Genomic DNA, 27,304 nt, shown 5'->3' with positions numbered 1-27,304 from the left:
TTCATCTGAGATCTGTGTCCTTCATGCACAGAGGCTTCACAAAACAGCAAACTCATGACTGTGGCTTCCAAAAGTGCCCCTGTGCCATCCAATCCCTACTTGTCCATCTGGCCGTATTCCCCACCCCTCTCCCCATCGTGCTTTGCTCTACCCAACAGATGATCTGTTTTTCCTTTAAACTCCTCAAGCTTGTTCCTGCCACAGGGTCTTGGGACTAGCTCTTCCTCCTTCCTTTGAATATATCTCTTTCCAAGGTCTTCTCCTGGCTCCATTGTTACCTCTTAGAAGTGTCCTGATGTTCACCCAGATGAGAACTTAGAAATGAAAAGCGGTGACCCAGCTCAGTGAACATGAAGGCATTGGACTTCATGTTGCAAAAAAGATGATTCTAGGCTCACCATTATATTTTAGCAGAAACAGGTCTAAAAGAAGGGAGAGTCAAAAAAACAAAAACAAAAACAAAAACCAAGCAAACAAAAAACACCGATTTATGAGGATAGGAAAGTAATGGGGAATCTAATCTATGACCTTTAAGAAGAGACCTGTTAAGGGAGCCAGAAAAGTCATGAGGGGACAGCCCCAGCTCTCAGAATGGCTGGGAGCTTCACTCAGCTAGGAGCATGGCAAACATCTGGAAACAGTTTAAACTGCTTGGCAGCAACTCTCAGAAAGTAAAGGAGGCACTAAAAGAAATAACTCCTTCTGGCTTAACTCTGAGTAACAAGGAAGAGCACATCAGTTATGTGTAATTGAGGAGGAACCTTGGGGAAAACTGTTACCTTAGGTCAAAGGGAAATAATGCTAGAAAATGTCAGATAGTTGCCCTGTATTTTGGGAAAGCAGATTTTAAAAACTATTCAAGGACAGAGAGAATCCCATGGAAATAAAACTATGAAAAATGATATAGCTCTAAACACAATGCAAAATTGAGAATCACAAAAATAGAGAAAGGTAGAGAATTTCAGAGTAATTAAAATAGACTCCATCTTGGATGAACTTTCAACATAAACTATGACGGGAGAGAAAATAAAACAGTGGTCTTCAAGAATGGGATGGCCAGACCTAAAGATTTACCTCTCTTCATTTTACCTGCTTTTGTGAATAGAGAGGTTTTTAAAACAGTAGTCAGCAGCAGTCGATAAAAAAAGGAAGGGACAGAACCTCAGCTTTGAAAGATTATAAAATATTGAAGACTACAAAGACAAAGAAAACTAAGTCAGAGTCACTTTTGCACTGGTCTTCTCTATGACTCTTCAATCTTTAAAAGATAAAAAGAAGATTGTTAGGAAGGCTTTGAAGGCTAAAATTAGAAAAGGAATGGTAAATAAGGATCTAGCAATTTAAGAAACTTGAAAACAGCTGGTTCAGATAAATTATATAGTATACACAAAAAGGGATGAATATTGTATTCAATAAACTTTGAAAAGGTTGTAGAGATTAGAAGATTGCTGGCCAACTAAAAAAGACAAAAGTGTCTATTTTCATTTAAAAAAACAAAAAAGTCAGTAGTGTGGGCAGGGTAAGTTGCAGAAGTCACAGATAATCACATTTAATATAAGTTCCAAGACAGTGGTTCTCAACCTTTTTGTCTCAAAAACCTCTTAAAATTATTGATGACCTAAAAGAGACCTTAGTTTATGTTATATCTATTAATATTCACTGCATTAGATATTAAAACTGATAAATGTATTTATTTATTTGAGACAGGGTCTTGCTCTATTATGCAGGCTGGAGTGCAGTGGTTCAATCACGACTCACTGTAGCTTTGACCTCCTCGGCTTAAGTGATCCTTCCACCTCAGTCTCCACAGTAGCTGGGATGACAGGTGCACACCAGCTTGCCTGGCTAATTTTTTTTTTTTTTTTTTTTTTTTTTAGTGGAGACAAGGTCTTGCTACGTTGCCTGGGCTGGTCTGAAACTCCTGAACTTAAGCAATCTTGCTTTGGCCTCCCAGAGTGCTGGATTACAGGCATGAGCCACTGTGCCCAGTCAAGAAAATTTAAAACATAAGAATATAAGCACACGATCCATTAAGCATCCATCAATCAATGACATTATCACTTGTAATATAGCTTCTCCCTTGTATACACAGGAAACGAGAGTAAAAAAAGCAAACTTTAATTTTGTAGACTCCCTAAAAGAGTCTGAGGAACCCCCATAGGTTTACACCACACTTTTGAGAACCACTGCAAGAAAACTTTTCACCATAGGCCCAAGAAGACACAAATACAGATGTCCATGACAATATTATTAATATTTATAATAGCAAATACTTGACAATATCCCTTAGTAGAGAAATGGATAGATTGAAAAAAAGCTAGAGTAATTTTTAAATAAACTCATTTTCTACACATCAATGTGAATTTATCTCAAAATAATATTAAGTAAAAAAGTAAGTTAGAGATTATATACATTATGACATCACTTAATAAAATTCAGATATGCCAAATAAAGCTATTTAATATTATTTATATAATTCTACTTGAAAATTAAAAAGAAATATGAAGCAAATGTTAAGATATGCTTTTTTCATTTTAGGTAGACGCTACAAAAGCTTTTAAATATTGTCTTCTTCTTCTTTTTTTTTTTTTTTTTTTTTTAGCATTTCAAATGATTTCTAGGCTGCAACAAAGGGAAAGGATGATCATTATGTTGTGGCTTTAGTCCACCTAGAACAGCAGTTCTTAAAGTATGTCTATCCATCAGCAGCACCAGCAGCATCTGAGAGCTGGTTAGAAACGCAAGTTATCAGGCTCACTCCAGACGTACTGAATCAAAATCCCTAGGATGGGGCTTGGGAATGTGAGCTATAATACACCCCCAAGGAAATTCTTATGAAAGTCTAAGCTTGAGAACTACTGGGCAATCACAAACAAATATGACCATTCAACCTGCCCTTTACGTAATGCATCTAATGCAGCACAGATTTTGCTAATATTGCTTATGATGTTCTCATGGACAGAATCACATGAGATATAAAAGGAGTTTCTCAACGATATTTGCCAAGTGTTTTAAAGGGAACCTCCCCCTCCGGGTGTTCAGGTTATCTTGGCTAGCCTACATGGCCGACATGGCTAGCCCAAAAGTTTGGGCACACAAACTTTTGACACAAGTACAAGCTAACTGGTGGCTTCTGGTTAAATTTCTGACAGTTTGGAAATCTCAGCCAGTGCAAACTCACATTGATTATACCTTATGTGGATACATTCCTTTATACTACTTAAATCAAAGTTCTCAAAGTGTGATCCTCAGACCAGCAGCATCAGTACCACCTGGAAACTTATTAGAAATGCAAATTCTTGGGCCCCATCCCAGTTCTACTGAATCAGAAACTCTGAGAATGGAGCCCAGCAATCTGTGTTTTATCAGACTCTTTGGGTGATTCTGATCTACTGTATGGTTGGAGAAACCCTGGCCTAAATAAGTCTACACAGAGGATAGGTGTGTACGGGTAAGCGTGACAATGGGTAAGCATGAGGTTCTAAACAGGAACAGCTGAAATCCTAACTAATCAAGGAAGAGTGTTGGTGGCTACGGCAGATTTCCACTCGGAACTAGCTTGCTGAAGCTTGCTGACAAGTACTGAAGAACTGGTATTTCCCACAACATCAGGGGTGACACGCTTCCTCCATTGACTGTTTTTATGTCATGATCTCTTTTCTCATTTTCCTTTCTCAATTTAAAGAACACTTTGACCAAACCAACTAGAATGGTTGGTTCTATTTAACTTAAATAATTTTGCCAAAATGGCTTTAAACCTGCATGACTATATTCAGTCTTTTCTGCCCATTTATTCATTACTTCTTATTTCAAGGACTTTTTTGACTTCCGAGATACATTATCTATACTTTATAATATGTCATTCTTACGTGACTTGTAAGATTTTTCCAGAGAAGCCATTTCCTGAAAAATTGGATCATGCAAACTATATGACATAGTTTGGCCCCTTAAACCTTTTAATTTTTACTTATTGTAAGAGTCTGGTAGTCACAGGATTCTGTTTGACTACCAATATTGTCTACTGTCTGCTAATGGTGTTAACTGAACTCATATGTGGGGAAATATTTATACTCATATTTGGAGAAAGATAAGATTTGCTTTATGGGAGTTTAGTGTTAGTATGAGGTACTGGATTTTTCGGGTGTCCTTCAGTTAAATTGATTTGATTAATCTTAATCTTTATGGGTGAGATCCAACTTGGCTGGATCTTGTTTTAGTCACTCCTTGTCTGTTTTTATTTTATTTTTTCCCTGATGGGTACAATTGTGCCTGAAGTCTCATTTGCAGAAATCCAGGACCTGCTCTATACTTGAGATGCATCTTCCAGTCATCACCCAGTGAACATTTAAGTGTCTATAACTAATATTTTAGTCTTTTCATTTCATATGGACTGAATGCTCATGCATTTGGCACAAGGGCTGGAAAGCCCATGCTAGTGAGTAAGAGAAGCACAAGGTTTAGCAGCTTAGAAGTTGCTAAATCTTGCTCCAACTCTCAGTGGGAATGATTGTCAGAGAGGAAAGGATAACGAGCCAGCCCACCTAGGAGATGGAAGAAATGAAGTAGAAGGTTCTACTAAATCCCACATCCACTGAACATGATGGGTTATCACTAAGACGAGAGCCTCTTTCTTTGCTCCCAAACAGGACCTGCTAGGATCTGGACAAGTGAAAAACCATGGTGAAGTAAATGACAATTTGTCCTAACCAAATAATGCATACACTCTAACAAGACGGTGCATGTCCTGGGTCTTCAGCTAGCATGTTTCTTTAAGACTCTGCTTCTGTCTAGAATGTTTCTTATCCAATGATAATGATTATGATACCCCAGGGTAAGAAAATAAGTCCTAGTTTCATGTGAGAATTTTTCCTTCACCATGGTGACAAATAGTAGAAGACTTTTCAGGGCACACTGCTCATTCCATTTTCTGGGTTTTGTAAAAACTTGGGATATAAGAAAAATAATGAAATTAAACAAGCAGTTTTTTTCTAATCCCAACTTTTTAAAGATATGGTCCACCTTATTATATGATCATCAGTTAAGTGTTAGCCTTCTCTTAGGGAGAAAATTATGTTCAATGGTAAGATATTGCCAAATACAAACTAGTAGATTTGTTTAGTCAGTTTCTAATAAATATCAGTTGATATCTGTTTAAAATGACAGCCTCCTTTTGTTCCCAAAGCTTTATCTTCTCAAATATCCAGTTGTGTGTGTGTGTGTAGACTTAACATTTTAGTTGGTTTGAAAAGTTTTGAAATTCTACCAGAAAATCAAACTCACAAAATGCAGAATTATAAGACTCTGTATTGATCTTTGGGCAGAACAGACTCATATGTTCAATACCAGAATAGAATGACCAGCACTGTGCATGAACAATGGACTCACAGTTCTAATTTAGTCAGGTCAGGTGATGTTTCATAAGCGTTTCCCATAATGTATCAGCTCCACTCTTTCTTTGCATCCCTTTAAAAATGCATTCAGTTCTGTTCTGCATATTATTCAAATACAGTTTATGCAGTATTCATGTTAACGCAGAATAACATATTCAAATAGCACAGATATCTACTAATATAATGAGCAAGGAAAGAATCTGAACTCAAGTTTTGTATAGATTATGAAACTCTGGAATGGTCCACTGGATAATATCATTATAATTGTCAATGATGTTTAACTCCCATAGAGAACTTTTGGACAATTGCCTGATAGTCTATAGAATTCTTATCATTCTGAAGTGCAGAAGAAAACTGCAATTCTTGGATTTTCTTTGTAGTAACTTTGCATAATTGAAATTTTTTGGGGTCTGCTTTCTGCTTACATGTAATTACTTTTATGAAAATTTATTGCCAAAAATTTCCTAGCTACATATTTAAGATAAATTATATCTTATTCTAGGACTCAAATTACTTGCTTTTATTCGCAATAGCTCTCTCTTAGGCTATAAAGACAAATTTGAAAGCTATAAAGACAAATAAATATGTGTGTATATGTTTGTGTGTATATATATACACATATTTGATCATATAAAACATATATATGTATATGCCTATATATGCATGTGTATATATATTTATAAATATTATTATTAAAATCTATTGGCAGTAAATTTTATATGAAAGAAAAGTTTAAATATTTTGAGAGCAAATGGAAAACAACAAAAGATGGTCTAATGTTGGTCAGAGGCTATTGCCAATATTAACCAGAGTGGATGGATAACACGCTTCAGTATAAAAACACATTTAAAGCCGAAATAAAAATGTCCCATTTTGTGATCACATTTTATGTGTCTGATTTTTAAAAATCACATCTAAAGCCAAAGTTCCTTTTCATGTGCTGCAATTTATAAGAAATGGTGAAAATTATAATCATGAAAGAATAATTGTGAATAATCTGTGAATGTTAAAAAAAATACGTGGTTTAGGCGTTTTATAGCTTGCTTATAAAGCTGATGCAGTGCATCAAATAAGAGCATGATTCTTAAGCCCACCCAAAGATGGAACCCTCGCCATACCTTCATAGGAGCCAGCTGGATGGGTGTGATGCACGAAGGATCCACCATAGGCTTTGGCCTGTTGGCCGTATCTGCTAACAGGCTGTGCCATTGCTGGGGAAGGCCGGTAAACTTCTGCTCTTGTGGATCAAACCCAGTGTGAACCCTGTGTTCAAAGTTGGATGGGCCAGATATTTCAATCTTTTTCTTTTTCTTCCCAAACATGATGCCAAAACCTGGGAAATATAAATAGAATAGAGTCAGCTGTTTATATCTTGCCAGCAGAAGACCATGAGAAAGCTATTGTTAATTCATTCAGGGCAACATCTTTTCAGTTATTCCTCTAGATTCCAGCTGCAAAAGATAAAAGTTGAATTTTCAGGGTGTGTAAATTTAATAATTTTATTCAAATTTTTTTGTTCTCTCCTTAAACTTGCCATGTGGATTATAGTTCCCTGCCGCAATGACTTTGATTTGGCCATGTGACCTGCTTTACTGTGGATGGAAGAGACAGTTAGCAAGTTCAGGGCAGAAGTTTTTGGAGGCATTGTATGTTTCCACTTTTTCCTTGTGCTCCTGTCTCTTGCCACAAAGATCTCTCTCTCAGGTAGATGACACTTCCTCAGCCTAGGTCTTGGAAGGAGAGATGCATGAGGGCAGACACAAGCCCAACTTCCAGTCTGAAGACAAGACCAGGCAAGCCCAACTGAGAAATTACTGAGCCACGGCTGACTCGCAAATGAGAAATAAATGTGTGTAATGAAGCCACTGAGATTTTGGCCTTGTTTGTTATATAGCATTATTAAAGCTGACCAGTACACAGGAAGAAACATGTCAAACTTTGGTATGTACTTAAAATCCAAAACATTTGTGTGGAATAAAATATATACATACATGAAAAATGGGTTGATAATGATAGTCACCACATAAAGGATCAAACAAGTAAATATTTACAAAGCACTTAGAAAAACATCTACCACAAAGTAATTACTTCAAGTATTAATTATACACCTCTGGACAAATATACAAGAAAGTTGACTGATATTTCCTGCAGAGAAGGGAACCAGGGGAAGAAGGCAGGGAGGAAGACTCACTTTTCACTGCATATTATATTTACAATTTTTTACAGTGTACTTTACCTGTTTGAAACAACATCATTTACGCAGGTGAAACATAGCCAGTGACTAGAACACCTCTAGAAAATATGTAAAATAGGCAAAGTATGCTTTATGATGTTGAAAACACATAAGGTAACCCGGGTTTGCATCCCAGGTAGGTCACCTATTCACTGTGATCCCAGGTAATTGTGTTTTCCTTTCTGCAGCTACTCATCTGTGAATAGAACAATTATCATTTTGGGAATCCTTACAACACTGCCATGGGCATTGTAAAAGATGATGTTTTGGCCTACATGTTGATTTGTTGAGGAAGATTATCTCAGTCCTTGGACTGGAATAGTGGGTCATATATTCCTACACTTTTTTTGTTTTTGAGACAGAGTCTCGCTCTGTCGCCCAGGCTGGAGTGCAGTGGCACAGTCTCAGCTCACTTCAAGCTCCCCCTCCCGGGTTCACGCCATTCTCCTGCCTCAGCCTCCCGAATAGCTGGTACTACAGACGCCCACCACCACACCAGACTAATTTTTTTTTAAAATATTTTTAGTAGAGACGGGGTTTCACTGTGTTAGCCAGGATAGTCTCGATCTCTTGACCTCGTGATCTGCCCGCCTCGGCCTCCTAAAGTGCTAGAATTACAGGCGCGAGCCATGGCGCCCATATTCCTACACTTCTATGTATATATTCTTCACAGCATTTATCCACTTGTGAGTAATTAATTACATGTAATGGTGTGCTCAGTGTCTGTTTTAACTACTAGAATGTACGATCCATGAGGGAAAGGATGCTTCCTGCTTTTTCATTACTGTTTGCCTGACCTATAGTAGGGCTCACAAAATATTTGTTGATGGACTAAAATCACCCTGAACAGCACATTTATTCAGTAAATAGCACAAGGGGTTGGAGCTCCGTGTTCTCTCACTCTCCCCATTGTTCCTTCTCTACCTCCCTTCATTCTCTGTTAAAACTGTTATTTCTTTTGAACACGTGTCGCTGTGTAGTAAGCAGGGTCTTCCCATGCCTTCCAGTTTTCTCAAGTTCTTTTTCCATCCTCTACCTACATAGATATTGTCTCAGCAATGCTCAGATCATTCATAGCCTTCACTCCCTGGACTCCATCACAACCCATCACATTCATTCGGCTTGTTACTTCAGACTAATTTGGAAGGGCTGTAATGAAAATGGATGAAAGATTATAAGGACTTCAACTACCTTGATATATTTCTTTCCTGGAAAATATAATTATAATTTAAAACAATTCTATAAGTACTTTACTACAAGTAGGTCAACAAATACAAGTGAGCTGACCTTAAACACTCGGGCACACCCAAACCAAAGTGTAAAGAAGTAAAGGAATCCTGCTGTCACAGACTGCTGCAGAAATGGTCCACAAGGTTTCATTCTTCCTGGTATCCATGCCTTCAAGGAGGCCTCTCCCACACTGACTCTGAACTTGGATATAAAATTTGATGTGACCAATGAGACAAGAGAAAATATGACACCAATACGCACTGTGCCTGCACACTGGTGCTTGCTCACCCTCTTGCTGTCCTTGGAAACGGCAGTCAGCATGAAAACAAAGCCAACCTATCCTGCTGGAAGATGAGGGGCTGTGTATACCAGTTACCTGTCTCCCCAGCCAGCAACTAGTCGACCCTGAGAAGCAGAGCTGCCCAGTTGACCAGCAGCTATACACATGAGAGAGCCTAGTCAAAACCAGCAGAACTACCCCGTTGAACTGGACTTAGAAGTACAGAATCAAGACACAAATAAATGTTTTTTTGCTTTAAACCATTATGCTTTGGAGCAGACTGCTATACAGAAAAAGCCAACATAATAAAAACCGTGATTATCATCCTCTACCTTGCATCTTCAGATGCTTGCCATTTTTAGGTTTCTATTTTAGCTGCTTCAAAGTTTCACGTAACAACATCCAATCTGGGTAACTATATTAGCTGCTACACAATTGAGTGCTAACTCAAAGGAGTTTTGATTGTGATATTACTATCTGGTTGAAGACCCGGAACGTTTTCAGTGGCAGGAAATTACACCAATAATTAGCTCTATATGCCATCTCTCAGAATTATTTAGTGAGCATAAAATACATTTGAAAATATAATTTGGCCATTTGTTGGCTGAGTCTGCTTGACAGTTTAAGAAACTTTAGCTATGACCATTTTTTAAAAAAGCAAGACAGAAATTATTTCAGAAAAATCATTTGAGAAGAGTTATTTAGCCTGTATTCATACCTGAACAAGCACTGAAAATGCTAGGCCAAATATTTTTAGAGGCAGAATAGAAATGTCTTGTTATTCCCTTTCTCATTGTGAATTTCCCAGTGGTTGCTATGCCACTCAACGAGAGTATTCAGAAGAAAATATCAATGAACTAATACTGTTTCTGTGTTTAAATAAGAGAGTTGTGAAGAGGAAATGCACAGCTGAATTAATCTACATACACTGCATCCTGTGACACCACACAACTATAATTTTAATGGTCAAACAAACAGTTCTATCTCTCCAGTAAATTTGAGTTAAAGAGTTACAAAGGAACAACTTAAAAGGAAAACACAAAACAGCTCTAAATCCTGAAGCAATTATTCCTGGGAAGTTCACAGATGCAGAGACAAAATCTCCAAGATGGATCGTGACATTCTATCAGCAGTGTCTACTACTCTGTTAGCAAGGAGGAGGCCCACACTCAGGTAAAAGACAGAGACAGGGTCCTAGTGCCTTTTAGCACCATGGGACAGAGGGATGCCTAGTAGGAAAGTGAAGATCTGCTTGGCAGATGATTTCTTCTCTGTGATGTGCTCATGTTCAGTCTACTTACTAGGGCACTAAAAGTTCAATGCATCTTATCCCACATTCATGGCAGCCCTCTCTCACGGGTCCCCAAGACCACCTCCAGGCTTGATGATTCACCGGGAGAACTCATAGGACTCTGCATACAGTCATACTCATGGCTATGATTTATCACAGTGAAAGGATACAAAACAAAATTAGCAGTGGGAAAAGGGGCATGGGACCAAGTCCAGAGGATACCAGGTGCAGGCTTTCAGAGGTCTTCTCCTAGAGAACTCACACGGATTGTTGTTAATTCCCCCAGGACTGATTGTAACAACACACGTAAAATGCCATCTATCGGGGAAGCCCATCAGAGATGAAGGGCCTGAGGATTTTATTTGGTACTGGTCACGTAGGCACCCTTGCTTAGTCCATATTTAAATTCCAGGAGGAAAACAAGGGTTCAACATAAACCTTTTTTTTTTCTTTTTTTTTTTAATGCATAAATAGTTTAGGCACAATAAGCCATTCTTTATCAGGGAATGGTGAGGAACTTCCTAAAATCCAAGTTCCCAGATGCCAACCAAGGGCCAACCTTGCAAATAGGCTTTTTTCTAGGATATGCATCCTCAAGCCTGCTAGACTAACTCTTTTCTGCAGAGGAGGTGTTATTGTCATCGCCCTTTCATAGAAGAGGAAACAGATGCTCAGAGCCCAGGTTAGAAACTTGTAAAACTGGAGATTTAGAATCTCAAAACACAAGCTTTTAATCACTTGTGAGAGCAATGTATGGCTGCCCTGTATTTACCTTCTCTGCCAGTTACACCGTCCTACCCTTCTTAGGGAATCCAGTTGGTATGGATGATGAGGTTTCTTGGGTCCTGTCACGTCTCTCCAGAAATGCGCTTTCTGAGAAACTACAAACTGTGTCACTGAGCAGGTGAAGCTGAGCAGCCTCTTCCATAGAAGAAAAGATCCCTGCTGCTCAGCACCCATGTAAACCAAGGGCACAGCATACCTCCTTTCACTCCTCCGTGTCCAGCAGACCTACTTCCTAACAGCTGGGTAGGTATCTTTCAGTACAGAAAGTTAGCCACAGGTTGAAAAGCAGGCAATTCAAGAATTAATGTGAAATATTTCTTCATCTCTTTGTTTCATTATTTTATTATTATTATTATTATTATTATTATTATTATTATTTTGAGACAGAGTCTGGCTCTGTCGCTCAGGCTGGAGTGCAGTGGCGTGATCTCGGCTCACTGCAAGTTCCGCCTCCCGGGTTTACGCCATTCTCCTGCCTCAGCCTCCCGTGTAGCTGGGACTACAGGCACCCGCCACCACGCCCGGCTAATTTTGTGTGTGTGTGTGTGTTTTTAGTAGAGATGGGGTTTCACCGTGTTAGCCAGGATGGTCTCGATCTCCTGACCTCGTGATCCGCCCGCCTCGGCCTCCCAAAGTGCTGGGATTACAGGCATGAGCCACCGCGCCTGGTCTGTTTCATTATTAAACACTTTATTATTTGTATCATTATGTGAACATTCACCTGGCAGTTTGATTCAGCATTAACCAAGTTGGTTCCTTAGCTAACTAAGTTTGGGAAACAATGAATTACATAAGGTCCCTTTGTGGGACATTTCAAGGTCTTTATTATGCTAATATTAGTTTAGTTCCTAGGAGAGGATAGTAAACAGATCCCAGAATCCTTGTTTCTCAAAGTTTATTACAAAACTCACAGCAAACACTGCTTTGATGGATGGTTTCAGTCACCCTATGTTCTTCTATGAAAGGTAAGTCTTAAGTCATAGAAGAGACTGAAGGAAATCCAGATCCCCAGACTCCCATACCCCATTTCTGCTCTGACATCTTCATGGTTATCTCAGCCCTCAACCTGTTCTCAGAGACAGCCCAGCTCTGTCCCTAACTTAGTGGGTTGCCCTGCCTTAAGTGTATGCCTAGTCTAAAAGTTCCAACATGCAGGCATCTCCCAATTCAGGTCTCTATGAACAGGCATAGGGAGCAGGGAGTCAAAGAAGAAATAGCAGGCTAATGCAGCAGCACCTGGTACTATTCGAGTCATGCAGGTTGGGGTGATGGCACAGCACCTCATTAGGGACCAGAAGATGCTACTTATATAATAATCATCTAGGATGAATTGTGTGTCAGATACTGCTCTATATGTACAAATTCACATATTCTGTTTACAGCAATTTATATTGTAAGGACTATTAGTATTTCTGCTATACAGGTAAGGAAACTGAGGTCTACAGGAATTTTAAAAAATGTGCCCAAGTTCACTTAATAGGAAGGAACCGAAATGGAATTCCAAACCCGGCAGTCCACATTGTGAGGACAAACTGGTCCATGCTCTGCTGACTTGAATACTAGTCCAGTCCCCATGGTGCAGCATGCTCTGTGGCCCTGGCAGCCTCTCTCACATGGGGAGTCCTCCATTCTACATGGAGTTAACTCCAGATATGCTTGGCTCCTGTAATTGTTCGGATAACTCAATGAGAAGATAATAGAAGAAAGCCCTACAAGGGACTGGATGATCTGAATGTTGCTTCTATGATAGACAAGGGAGTGGTTAATACTGCTCATATTATCTGGTTGCAGTGGGGACTTTGCTGGTTCTTCTGAGTTGATACACTGCAACCCTCTTCCCAGCCCTGGGTTCAGTCTCTGCTCTTCTCTGTGCCTTTAAGTTGATTTCTATGACTGCATCACTAGAACTTCCTTGTCTTTGGCTTCTAGGGGGATTTGACCAATTAGAGGCAATTTGTAGGTGGAGAAAGAGGATGGGGATTTATTTCCCTGGCTTTCTTTGCACAATTCCCTGCTTTTCTTGCCAAACGTATTTCTCTGGTTTTCTTGCCAAAATTCCCCAATATGTACACGCTTCTGTTGGCATTCCCTTTTCCCTCCAGTTTTCCCTCCAGTTTTCAGTCCCTGTAGGGCTAGATACGATATCTTCCTACAGTTTTTAGTTTGTGGGTATTCCTACATTTTTTATAGGTTCTCAGAACCTTGCTTACATGTGCCAGGTAGACCCTTCTGGAGTTCACCTTCTGCTTCCCATCAGGACTCTGACTGGCACATAGCATACTTGTGGGGCTTGTGGTCCCCACTTCCCAGGATTCACCAGCAATGCCTACGGACTAGGGAATATCCACAAGAAGCCACCACCCATTAAAAGGGTCCAAAGTCTCCAATGGCCATGTGGAAACCCCTGCTTTTTGCATTTTAAAAGTATTTTTGTTGCCTTATTTTTCTCTTGGGCATAAAGCTTGAAGTGTTCAAAAAAGCAAGATGAGCATTCCGTGAAATTACTTTCTTTATGAAGTTATCTAAAAGGGTAATGACAAAAGAATTTTATCAAACAATCCTATTGCCTCCTCAGGCAGCTCATTTTCTCATTAATTTAGGATTGTGGTTGAAAGCACGGACCCAGACTTCCTGGATCTGAATCTGAGTCCTGCTACATTTATCAGTTCTGCATTCTTGGGCAACTTGCTTTGCCTCCTTTTGCCTCAGTATCCTCCTATGATAAATGGGAAGAACAATATTCTCCCCCTCAGTGTGTTGTTGTGAACATTCAGTGAACTAAGACATGAAAAGCGGCTTAGATCTGTGTCTGGCTCCTAGCAAGTGCAATCCAAATCAGGATTTTAGGGAATGGAGTAGGAACTCTGCTACAAGCCAGGTCCAATCAGTGGCTGAAGTGCCATCTCTTGTCACATCAGGTGGACACGTAGAGGTAGAGGAGTAGCTACCTGACTTCTATTACAAATCGAGAAGGTTCCAGCATTCTTCAACCTTTTCAAAACAATGACTCATGGCTCAGTCCTGTGTCCCATCCATGGTAACATTTTAAGTTTAATGACATGGATGGTGGTGATGGTCACACAAAAGTATGAATGTATTTAATGCCACTGAACAGTACAATAAAAATTGGTTAAAATGGTAAATTTTTTGTTTTGTATATTTCATGATAATAATAATAGTAATAAAAGATAATAACATGGATATGCCCCAGGAGCTTTGACTGCATGGGAGGAAGTAGTTGGCAGGCAGGAGCCATACTGAAGATGGGTTGGGGCAGGCACAGGGTGTAGTGGGGCAGGCAGAGCAGGAGTTCACCTATTAAAAAATCCTTTTGTTCATATCCCCCCTCAAAAATCTCAAATTGTAATATAACATTTGGGATTAAGAAAGACATATGTCAAACGGTGTTGGTCTAATAAAGTGAAGAGTCAATGTAATTACTGAACTATTAAGGTTTCCAGTCATTCAGCCAGCTAGAGACATAGTGGAAAGAATAAGACCACAGAATTTTAAAATGGTGACTTTAACGTACCTCTTAAGAGTGAGTCTTTTCTTATTGGCTCCTTCATGAAGAGAGATTTTTCTTTTCTTAGTCTCAGATCTATTTTCAGAACTTGGTAAATGTAATAATGGAAATTTAAGTACTTTAGAAATACATACCTGTGTTCATATAATTTAGATTTAATGACTGACCAGTCACTTACGGGAGAAAGGTGACTGTTTCAGAAATCACATTACAGAGGGGATGGCACCAACCACACCATCCCCTTTCTGAGATGTCATTGCCCAGGTATACATTCATTATAGCCTCAGAATCAAGAACAAAAGATTCTCCAGGCTTTTAGCTGTGCTGATTTTAGGGAAAATACAACTTGGATTACATATGTGGGATCCATAGGAAAATATAAAATCTTGGGATTGGTTCATCATCTAATCTAAAAATAAAGTTGTTTTCTAAAAAAAACCACATCATTATGTGTCAAAGTTGTTATAAATGATATAGTTTCCTCTCCTTGGATTCATCTATTGCAGTGTCTCCTAACAGGACCCATTGGACAGTCACTAGGTTCCACTGGGTGCTTCCCACTCCAGAAGAAACTGTATTAAAGCCTGTTGGGTCAATAAAATGATTATCCTTGTACCTGGTCCCCATTTCTATTGTACAGATGCTCTTTATCCAGTTGCTTTGTGACCTGGGCCTGTTTTTTTGACCTGTATCATAATCCAAACACACTTCCTTCTCAATAGGTGTAGAAACAGCTGTAGCCCCTTTTCTTCTTTTGTGGATCTGATTCTGGCTTCTAATTTCTACCACTGGGATGTAAACCCTGACTTCATACCTGAATCTTTGTTTCTTATTTGTCCTTCTCTACTTCTGTGAATGTCTTAGACCCTTTCCTCTGATCGTGATGCTTGAATCTTGCCTGTCTGCTGGTTTCTTCTTATCTAAGCCTTCTGATTCTGCCCTGATTCTGAAATCTGTGCCCACAGTTGGATTTAGCATATACATCCATCTGAACTGCACACTTTCTAGACCCTCAATATCATCAGACCTTTCTGCTGTAACTCAACCCCTCATCCTGGCTTCAACTCCTCACCCTGGCTTCAACTCATCCTTCTCAACTTTCTGCTATCAATATCCAGTACTGACAAAAGGCACACTATAAGGAAAACATATTTAAATTTGAATCATTTTCACATTGTCAGAATGACAACGTAATATTGAGATAATAGCAAGAAGAAAATCATGGGTTTTAGAGTACCATCAACGTAGTAAGTACTCAGAAAAACTGCATGGAAATGTGTTAAACATAACAATCAAAAGCCACTACTTCACCATGGTTTTATTCTTTACTATAAGTTTAGTTCTCCTTTATGCCAATGAGCCCAAATATGGAGACAGAACCCAAACTTCTCTCTTAAGCTCTGTGTCTATTCTTCCAAAGCTTCTCTTGGATTATTCTTATTTTTGACACTCAGCATCTCCAAAACTTAACTCATGATCTCCTACTTGCTCTACCTCTTTCTTTCATACATATTTTAATCCTTGTATAGATAGCACCACATTGCATTAAATTGCATCTGCTCCCCAGATGTTCACTACATCTATACCTCTCTCTGAATTCCCACTGTATTGGTTTCCTAAAGTTGATGTAACAAATTTCCACAAACTTAGCAGCTTAGATAATGCAATTTATTTTCTTACAGTTCGGGGTCAGAAGTATAACATGAGTCTCAATGGGTAAAAATCAAGGCATTGGCAGGGGTATGTCCCTTTCTGGAGTCTCTAGAGGAGAATACATTTCCTTGTCTCTTCCAGCTTCTAGAAGTCACTTGTATTCCTTGGCTGATACTGCATCTCTCTCTGACTGTTATTCCATCTTTCCCACTTTATTTTCCTTTTCTTTTCTTTTCCTTGTTTTCTTTCCTTTCTTTCCCTTCCCTTCTCTTCCCTTCCCTTCCTTTCTTTCTTTCTCAGGGTCACATGCTGCCCCCACCCCCACCCCCCAGGCTGGAGTGCTATAGTGTGATCTTGCTGATCTTGGCTCACTGCAACCTCCGCTTCCTGGGTTCAAGTGATTCTCTGACTTCAGCCTCCCGAGTGGCTGGGATTACAGGCATGCACCACAATGCCTGGCTAATTTTTATATTTTTAGTAGAGATGGGGTTTTGCCATGTTGGCCAGGCTGGTCTCCAACTCCTGACCTCAGGTGATCTGCCTGTCTCAGCCTCCCAAAGTGCTGGGATTACAGGCATGAGCCACCGTGCCTGGCTCATCTTTCCCATTTTCCTCTGACTCACTTGTTTTGTCTTTCTCTTCTACTTTTAAGGACTCTTGTGTTATATCGGACCAATCTGGATAATCTCCCTATTTTAAAGTTATCTTATTAGCAACAGCAATTCTACCTGCAACCTTAATTCCCCTTACATATTTCAGGGATTAGGACGCTGACATTTTGCAAGGAGGGCACTATTCTGTCTACCACACCCACTGTCACTGCTCTGTCCATGTCAGCATAATTTCTCTCCTAGTCTACTATAAAATTATCTAGTTTAGTTTCCCTTCAACTAAACTTGCCCCTGCCAAGCAGTTTTCCACCCTGTAGGCAGACCAATCTTTTGAAAAATATAAGTCTGTATCATGCTGTCTCTCTCTTAAACCTTTTCTATGACTTCTCACTGACCTTAAAAACAAAACCAAACTCCTTATCAGAGCTTACAAGGCTCTTCGGGACCACCCCTTGGTACCTCTCTAACTGCATAAATTCCTTCTCCCTTTCATTAAGCCTTACCATCCTTAGTCACCCCCATTACCTTAAAGTCCCCCATCCCCCACAACTTCGCCCTCCCCTGCCTGTCTCTACCCTCTCATCTTGGCCCTCACCCAAAGTCTCTTTTCTGGTCTCAGATCAAATGAAACTTCCTTAGGGAGGTCACTTTAGACCTCAGAATACCTTTCTTCTTAAGTGCTCCCACAGTTCCTTGTCTATTGTGCTAGAGAAAAGATTATTTCAAATTACAGACATGCATGAACACATTCTGTCTACCCTGTCCACACCACCATCATTTCTCTCTTAGGCTGCTACAAAGTTGTCTAGCTCGGTTTCCCTTCCACTAGACTTACCTGTACAAGCAGTTCTCCACACTGTAGGGAGACCAATGTTTCTAAAATGTATGTCTTGTATTATGCTCGCTCTCCTAAACTTTTTCTATGACTTCTCATTGTCATTACACACAAATCCAAACCCCTTATCCAAGCTCACAGTTGTGGATGGTTCAAACAAAAAGAAGCACACAAAGTAAAAGTTAAAAGGGAACTACTTTGTTCCTATTGCAAAGTTTCAAATTCAGACCATTTCCTATTTGTTTGTGTTATCCCTGCACACATCCTGACTTTTTATACATAAATATATGACCACTCTAAGTACACTGTGTGGAACTTGCTTTTTTTTTGAGTCATTTAGCCTATTTTGGGTGTTATGTTAAAAAAATAAAAAAGCAAACCTTGGCTATCTTTACATATCAGCACACATACCACACTTGCTTTTTATTTATTTATTTATTTATATTTATTTATTTATTTATTTATTTTTTATTATACTTTAAGTTCTAGGGTACATGTGCATAATGTGCAGGTTTGTTACATATGTATACTTGTGCCATGTTGGTGTGCTGCACCCATCAACTCGTCAGCACCCATCAATTCATCATTTATATCATGTATAAATCCCCAAAGCAATCCCTCCCCCTCCCCCCTCCCCATGATAGGCCCCAGTGTGTGATGTTCCCCTTCCCAAGTCCAAGTGATCTCATTGTTCAGTTCCCACCTATGAGTGAGAACATGCAGTGTTTGGTTTTCTGTTCTTGTGATAGTTTGCTAAGAATGATGGTTTCCAGCTGCATCCATGTCCCTACAAAGGACACAAACTCATCCTTTTTTATGGCTGCATAGTATTCCATGGTGTATATGTGCCACATTTTCTTAATCCAGTCTGTCACAGATGGACATTTGGGTTGATTCCAAATCTTTGCTATTGTGAATAGTGCTGCAATAAACATACGTGTGCATGTGTCTTTGTAGTAGAATAATTTATAATCCTTTGGGTATATACCCAGTAGTGGGATGGCTGGGTCATATGGTACATCTAGTTCTAGATCCTTGAGGAATTGCCATACTGTTTTCCATAATGGTTGAACTAGTTTACAATCCCACCAACAGTGTAAAAGTGTTCCTATTTCTCCACATCCTCTCCAACACCTGTTGTTTCCTGACTTTTTAATGATTGCCGTTCTAACTGGTGTGAGATGGTATCTCATTGTGGTTTTGATATGCATTTCTCTGATGGCGAGTGATGATGAGCATTTTTTCATGTGTCTGTTGGCTGTATGAATGCCTTCTTTTGAGAAATGTCTGTTCATATCCTTTGCCCACTTTTTGATGGGGTTGTTTGTTTTTTTTCTTGTATATTTGTTTGAGTTCTTTGTAGATTCTGGATATTAGCCCTTTGTCAGATGAGTAGATTGCAAAAATTTTCTCCCATTCTGTAGGTTGCCTGTTCACTCTGATGATAGTTTCTTTTGCTGTGGAGAAGCTCTTTAGTTTAATTAGATCCCATTTGTCAATTTTGGCTTTTGTTGCCGTTGCTTTTGGTGTTTTAGACATGAAGTCCTTGCCCATGCCTATGTCCTGAATGGTACTACCTAGATTTTCTTCTAGGGTTTTTATGGTATTAGGTCTAACATTTAAGTCTCTAATCCATCTTGAATTAATTTTCGTATAAGGAGTAAGGAAACGATCCAGTGTCAGCTTTCTACTTATGGCTAGCCAATTTTCCCAGCACCATTTATTAAATAGGGAATCCTTTCCCCATTTCTTGTTTCTCTCAGGTTTGTCAAAGATCAGATGGCTGTAGATGTGTGGTATTGTTTCTGAGGACTCTGTTCTGTTCCATTGGTCTATAGCTCTGTTTTGGTACCAGTACCATGCTGTTTTGGTTACTGTAGCCTTGTAGTATAGTTTGAAGTCAGGTAGCGTGACGCCTCCAGCTTTGTCCTTTTGACTTAGGATTGTCTTGGCAATGTGGGCTCTTTTTTGGTTCCATATGAACTTTAAAGTAGTTTTTTCCAATTCTGTGAAGAAACTCATTGGTAGCTTGAATGGGGATGGCATTGAATCTATAAATAACCTTGGGCAGTATGGCCATTTTCACGATATTGATTCTTCCTATCCATGAGCATGGTATGTTCTTCCATTTGTTTGTGTCCTCTTTGATTTCACTGAGCAGTGATTTGTAGTTCTCCTTGAAGAGGTCCTTTACATCCCTTGTAAGTTGGATTCCTAGGTATTTTATTCTCTTTGAAGCAATTGTGAATGGAAGTTCATTCATGATTTGGCTCTCTGTTTGTCTGTTACTGGTGTATAAGAATGCTTGTGATTTTCGCACATTAATTTTGTATCCTGAGACTTTGCTGAAGTTGCTTATCAGCTTAAGGAGCTTTTGGGCTGAGACGATGGGGTTTTCTAAATATACAATCATGTCATCTGCAAACAGGGACAATTTGACTTCTTCTTTTCCTAACTGAATACCCTTGATTTCTTTCTCTTGCCTGATTGTCCTAGCCAGAACTTCCAACACTATGTTGAATAGGAGTGGTGAGAGAGGGCATCCCTGTCTTGTGCCAGTTTTCAAAGGGAATTTTTCCAGTTTTTGCCCATTCAGTATGATATTAGCTGTGGGTTTGTCATAAATAGCTCTTATTATTTTGAGGTACGTTCCATCAATACCGAATTTATTGAGCGTTTTTAGCATGAAGGGCTGTTGAATTTTGTCAAAAGCCTTTTCTGCATCTATTGAGATAATCATGTGGTTCTTGTCTTTGGTTCTGTTTATATGCTGGATTACGTTTATTGATTTGCAAATGTTGAACCAGCCTTGCATCCCAGGGATGAAGCCCACTTGATCATGGTGGATAAGCTTTTTGATGTGCTGCTGAATCCGGTTTGCCAGTATTTTATTGAGGTTTTTGCATCGATGTTCATCAGGGATATTGGTCTAAAATTTTCTTTTTTTGTTGTGTCTCTGCCAGGCTTTGGTATCAGGATGATGTTGGCCTCATAAAATGAGTTAGGGAGGATTCCCTCTTTTTCTATTGATTGGAATAGTTTCAGAAGGAATGGTACCAGCTCCTCCTTGTACCTCTGGTAGAATTCAGCTGTGAATCCATCTGGTCCTGGACTTTTTTTGGTGGGTAGGCTATTAATTGTTGCCTCAATTTCAGAGCCTGCTATTGGTCTATTCAGGGATTCAACTTCTTCCTGGTTTAGTCTTGGGAGAGTGTAAGTGTCCAGGAAATTATCCATTTCTTCTAGATTTTCTAGTTGATTTGCATAGAGGTGTTTATAGTATTCTCTGATGGTAGTTTGTATTTCTGTGGGGTCGGTGGTGATATCCCCTTTATCATTTTTTATTGCGTCTATTTGATTCCTCTCTCTTTTCTTCTTTATTAGTCTTGCTAGCGGTCTGTCAATTTTGTTGATTTTTTCAAAAAACCAACTCCTGGATTCATTGATTTTTTGGAGGGTTTTTTGTGTCTCTATCTCCTTCAGTTCTGCTCTGATCTTAGTTATTTCTTGCCTTCTGCTAGCTTTTGAATGTGTTTGCTCTTGCCTCTCTAGTTCTTTTAATTGTGATGTTAGAGTGTCAATTTTAGATCTTTCCTGCTTTCTCTTGTGGGCATTTAGTGCTATAAATTTCCCTCTACACACTGCTTTAAATGTGTCCCAGAGATTCTGGTATGTTGCATCTTTGTTCTCATTGGTTTCAAAGAACATCTTTATTTCTGCTTTCATTTCGTTATGTACCCAGTAGTCATTCAGGAGCAGGTTGTTCAGTTTCCATGTAGTTGAGCAGTTTTGGTTGAGTTTCTTAGTCCTGAGTTCTAGTTTGATTGCACTGTGGTCTGAGAGACAGTTTGTTATAATTTCTGTTCTTTTACATTTCCTGAGGAGTGCTTTACTTCCAATTATGTGGTCAATTTTGGAATAAGTGCGATGTGGTGCTGAGAAGAATGTATATTCTGTTGATTTGGGGTGGAGAGTTCTATATATGTCTATTAGGCCTGCTTGGTGCAGAGATGAGTTCAATTCCTGGATATCCTTGTTAACTTTCTGTCTCGTTGATCTGTCTAATGTTGACAGTGGAGTGTTGAAGTCTCCCATTATTATTGTATGGGAGTCTAAGTCTCTTTGTAAGTCTCTAAGGACTTGCTTTATGAATCTGGGTGCTCCTGTATTGGGTGCATATATATTTAGGAGAGTTAGCTCTTCCTGTTGAATTGATCCCTTTACCATTATGTAATGGCCTTCTTTGTCTCTTTTGATCTTTGATGGTTTAAAGTCTGTTTTATCAGAGACTAGGATTGCAACCCCTGCTTTTTTTTTGTTCTCCATTTGCTTGGTAGATCTTCCTCCATCCCTTTATTTTGAGCCTATGTATGTCTCTGCATGTGAGATGGGTCTCCTGAATACAGCAGACTGATGGGTCTTGACTCTTTATCCAGTTTGCCAGTCTGTGTCTTTTAATTGGAGCATTTAGTCCATTAACATTTAGGTTAATATTGTTATGTGTGAACTTGATCCTGCCATTATGATATTAACTGGTTATTTTGCTCATTAGTTGATGCAGTTTCTTCCTTGCCTCGATGGTCTTTACATTTTGGCATGTTTTTGCAATGGCTGGTACCGGTTGTTCCTTTCCATGTTTAGGGCTTCCTTCAGGGTCTCTTGTAAGGCAGGCCTGGTGGTGACAAAATCTCTAAGCATTTGCTTATCTGTAAAGGATTTTATTTCTCCTTCACTTATGAAACTTAGTTTGGCTGGATATGAAATTCTAGGTTTAAAATTCTTTTCTTTAAGAACGTTGAATATTGGCCCCCACTCTCTTCTGGCTTGTAGAGTTTCTGCTGAGAGATCTGATGTTAGTCTGATGGGCTTCCCTTTGTGGGTAACCCGACCTTTCTCTCTGGCTGCCGTTAAGGTTTTTTCCTTCATTTCAACTTTGGTGAATCTGGCAATTATGTGTCTTGGAGTTGCTCTTCTGGAGGAGTATCTTTGTGGTGTTCTCTGTATTTCCTGAATTTGAATGTTGGCCTGCCCTACTAGGTTGGGGAAGTTCTCCTGGATGATATCCTGAAGAGTGTTTTCCAACTTGGTTCCATTTTCCCCCTCACTTTCAGGCACCCCAATCAGACATAGATTTGGTCTTTTTACATAATCCCATACTTCTTGCAGGCTTTGTTCATTTCTTTTTCTTCTTTTTTCTTTTGGTTTCTCTTCTCGCTTCATTTCATTCATTTGATCCTCAATCGCTGATACTCTTTCTTCCAGTTGATCGAGTCGGTTACTGAAGCTTGTGCATTTGTAATGTATTTCTCGTGTCGTGGTTTTCATCTCTGTCATTTCGTTTATGACCTTCTCTGCATTAATTAGTCTAGCTATCAATTCTTCCACTCTTTTTTCAAGATTTTTAGTTTCTTTGCGTGGGGTACGTAATTCCTCCTTTAGCTCTGAGAAGTTTGATGGACTGAAGCCTTCTTCTCTCATCTTGTCAAAGTCATTCTCTGACCAGCTTTGATCCCTTGCTGGCAATGGGCTGCGCTCCTTTGCAGGGTGAGATGCGCTCTTATTTTTTGAATTTCCAGCTTTTCTGCCCTGCTTTTTCCCCATCTTTGTGGTTTTATCTGTCTCTGGTCTTTGATGATGGTGACGTACTGATGGGGTTTTGGTATAGGTGTCCTTCCTGTTTGACAGTTTTCCTTCTAACAGTCAGGATCCTCAGCTGTAGGTCTGTTGGAGATTGCTTGAGGTCCACTCCAGACCCTGTTTGCCTGGGTATCAGCAGCAGAGGTTGCAGAAGATAGAATATTGCTGAACAGCGAGTGTACCTGCCTGATTCTTACTTTGGAAGCTTCCTCTCAGGGGTGTACTCCACTGTGTGAGGTGTGGGGTGTCAGACTGCCCCTAGTGGGGAATGTCTCCCAGTTAGGCTACTCAGGGGTCAGGGACCCACTTGAGCAGGCAGTCTGTCCCTTCTCAGATCTCAACCTCCGTGTTGGGAGATCCACTGCTCTCTGCAAAGCTGTCAGACAGAGTCGTTTGCGTCTGCAGAGGTTCTGCTGCTTTTTTGTTGTTGTTATTTGTCTGTGCCCTGTCCCCAGAGGTGGAGTCTACAGAGACAGGCAGGTTTCCTTGAGCTGCTGTGAGCTCCACCCAGTTTGAGCTTCCCAGGGGCTTTGTTTACCTACTTAAGCCTCAGCAATGGTGGGCGCCTCTCCCCCAGCCTCGCTGCTGTCTTGCAGTTAGATCACCGCAGACTGCTGTGTTAGCAATGAGGGAGGCTCCGTGGGCATGGGACCCTCCCGGCCAGGTGTGGGATATATTCTCCTGGTGTGCCCGTCTGCTTAAAGCGCAGTATTGGGGTGGAAGTTACCCGATTTTCCAGGTGTTGTGTGTCTCAGTTCCCCTGGCTAGGAAAAGGGATTCCCTTCCCCCTTGCGCTTCCCAGGTGAGGCGATGCCTCGCCCTGCTTCAGCTCTCGCTGGTCGGGCTGCAGCAGCTGACCAGCACCGATTGTCTGGCACTCCCTAGCGAGATGACTCCAGTACCTCAGTTGAAAATGCAGAAATCACCGGTCTTCTGTGTCGCTCGCGCTGGGAGTTGGAGACTGGAGCTCTTCCTATTCGGCCATCTTGCTCCACACCCCCCCCCCCGACACTTGCTTTTTAAAGTCTCCATAGCATTTTATAAAATGCAATGTAGTATAATTCATCTATTGATTCTTTTATTGATTAACATTTAAGTTTTGGGGCTCTTAAAAACACCATTGCTGTTAGAACCCTGCCAGGTGTATCATTCTCCATAAATATGAGCAGGTCTGTGGCATAGATTGTCAGGTGTGGAAATAATGGAGGGAAGGCATATGTATTAGTTTCCTAGGGCTGCCAAAACAAAGTAACACAGATTGGGTGGCTTAAGCAAGATAAATTTTGTTCTCATTTCTGGAGGCTGGAAGTCCAAGATCAAGGTGTCGGGAGGGTTGGTTTCTTCTGAGACTGAGATTTCTCTCCTTGGCTTGTAGATGATGTCTTCCCCCTATATATGACTGTGTCCAAGTTTCCTTTTCTTATAAGGACATAGGCCATATTAGATTAGGGGCCAAACTAATGACCTCATTTTAATTTAATCATCTCTTTAAAGTCCATATCTCCCAAATTCAGTCACATTTGGAGGCATTGGAGGTTAGGATTTCAATATATGAACTGGGGAGGTGGACGGCATTCATCCCATAAAAGCAAGCATGTTTAAAACTTTTTAAAATGCTAGCAAGTTGCCTTTCAGAAAGCCTAGATACTTTCCTTTCCTACCAACATTGTTGGAAATCAAAGTTGGTCTTCCTTAGCAAGTAATAAGCTCCTTAAGGTCATCTTGATCTTATCTGTGCCCGGCACATAGCAGACGGGCAATAACATATGTTGAATGAATAGTCACTGAGACAAAACATTTCCCTTGATAGAGACAGTCCATGGTTCAAGCAGACTGGCTTCTAACAAGCAGGCAGCACACAGGGTGAGATCAACAGTATATGACAGGAATGCATCCCAAATGCTTCTAAGGAACCCAGATAAATGCACAGCTTTTCAGGGACAGAGTGGGAGAGAGAGGACCCAGTCCTTTTGGATTTTTTTCCTGGTATGTTTTTATCACTCCTCCAAAAATGTTAATTAACTACTTGCTGTATACCAAGCACTATAGGCAAGGCAGTGGTGATCAAGACCTTATAGAGTGGAAGGGAGAAGAAAAAACAAGCACAGTGAAGTCTAGAGTCAGTCTTCTGGGTTCAATCCTTTGCTCTTCTACTTACTGGGGGAAATTACTTAATCTTTTTATGCCTCAGCTTTTTAATAAAGTGCAACTAATTAATATCTATGTCAAAAGGTTGTTGTGAATATTTAATGAGTTAACACTTGTTAAGCACATGAAACACTGCCTGGCATGGAATGAGCATTCCATAATTGTTAGCTATTATTATTGTAAAGGAAAGAAATAAAATGTTACAGAGATAAAGGGCCCACAAATCTCTCCATACTATCTTCACAACTTTCTGTGAATTTGTAATGTTTTAAAAAGTACACATATAAATGTACATTTTACTTTAATTGTACCCCCCATAGTTACATCTTACATAGTTAGGGTACCATATCAAAACCAGGACTTTGGCATTGGTACAATGTATGTATATATGTCTATTCCATTTTATCACATGTAGTGATTCCTGTAACTACCAGCACAATCAGTGTATAGAACTGTTCTATCTCCACAAAGATGTGCTATCCTTTTAAAGTCACATGTTCCCTCACTACCCCCACCATCGCTAAGCCCTGGCAACCTGTAATCTGTTTTCTATCTTCACAAATGCATAATATTGAGACTGTTATATGAATGAAATAATAGACTATATGACCATTTGGGATGGTCCTGTTTCCCTCTCAGCCCAAGGCCCTTACACTCCATCCACATTGTTGTATGTATCAATAGTTCATTCTTTTTTATTGGTGAATAGTATTTCATGGCATGTATGTACCATACTTTGTTAAACCACTCACTGAGGGATAGTTTGGTTGTTTCTAGTTTTTGGCTATTACAAATAAAGCTGGTATGAATAATATTGTACAGGTTATTTTTTGATCACTTGTATTACTAATATTTTTATATTGGTTACATATTAAAGTGGTAAACATTTTGGATAAAATGAAACAGATTAATTAAAATTAGTTTTACCTCTTTTATATTTCAAAATATGACTACTAGAGTATTTAAAATTGAAGATGTACCTTATATTATATTTCTACTGGACAGCATTATGAAAATGTAACTTGTAGGAGAGCAGCTGCATGCCTACTTGTGATACAGATATTGGGTTGAGAATGCTTTGAGTTCAGCCTTTATGGATAAGAAGGGGCAGGTCTTGTGAACTTGAGACAGAGCATTCCAGGCAAAAGTAACCAAGGATAAAGTACTCAAGAGAGAAAAGGATTTACCTTGTTCAAGAAACAAAACCAGCTCCTGTGGCTGAAGCAATACTTATTTAAGAAGGGAATGAAGTGGTCCACCATTTGTAAACATTGTATAGATAGTCCCAGATTCTCCAGTTTTTAAAAATGTTTTACATCAATGACACTAACATCCAAATACGCCCATCCACTTTCTGAAGGTAATGAATAGGAAAACTTGATAAAGTATTTTCACAGTAAGTCTTTTAGTGAAGTAGGGTTTCCCTAAACAGATACTGGCCCATAATTTAATCCTGGAAATACCACTGTTATTTGTTTGTTTAAAACTTACTGGGAATTATGAGTAGATTAGTTGATCAGTTAGTTTTTGCTGCATATCACACCATCCCAACACTTAGTGAGTTAAAATGACAACCATTTATTTGGTCCCAAATATTGTGGGCTGATAATTTGTGCTGGGTCCAGTAGGGTGGTTCTTATGGTCTTGCCTGTGCTCATTCATGTGTTCTGTGGTCAGCTATGGG

The 27,304-nt window shown here is 39.6% G+C and overlaps 1 protein-coding gene across 2 annotated transcripts in view; it reads right to left on the bottom strand.

Moving 5' to 3' along the window:
- The window catches only part of PAK5 (p21 (RAC1) activated kinase 5), a 316,229-nt gene that overhangs the window by 100,979 nt on the left and 187,946 nt on the right, over positions 1-27,304 (bottom strand). For both annotated transcript variants that reach the window (XM_010355272.2, XM_010355273.2), the window contains one exon: positions 6,509-6,723. In XM_010355272.2, the coding sequence (XP_010353574.1) occupies positions 6,509-6,712 (204 nt within the window). In that variant the 5' untranslated portion in view covers positions 6,713-6,723. The remainder of the gene's footprint in view (positions 1-6,508; positions 6,724-27,304) is intronic.

The sequence above is a fragment of the Rhinopithecus roxellana genome, chromosome 13 (assembly GCF_007565055.1).
Source record: "Rhinopithecus roxellana isolate Shanxi Qingling chromosome 13, ASM756505v1, whole genome shotgun sequence".
NCBI classification, from domain to species: domain Eukaryota; kingdom Metazoa; phylum Chordata; class Mammalia; order Primates; family Cercopithecidae; genus Rhinopithecus; species Rhinopithecus roxellana.
The sequence above is the reverse complement of the archived record's forward strand: the minus strand, read 5'-3'. Positions and strand labels throughout refer to the sequence as shown.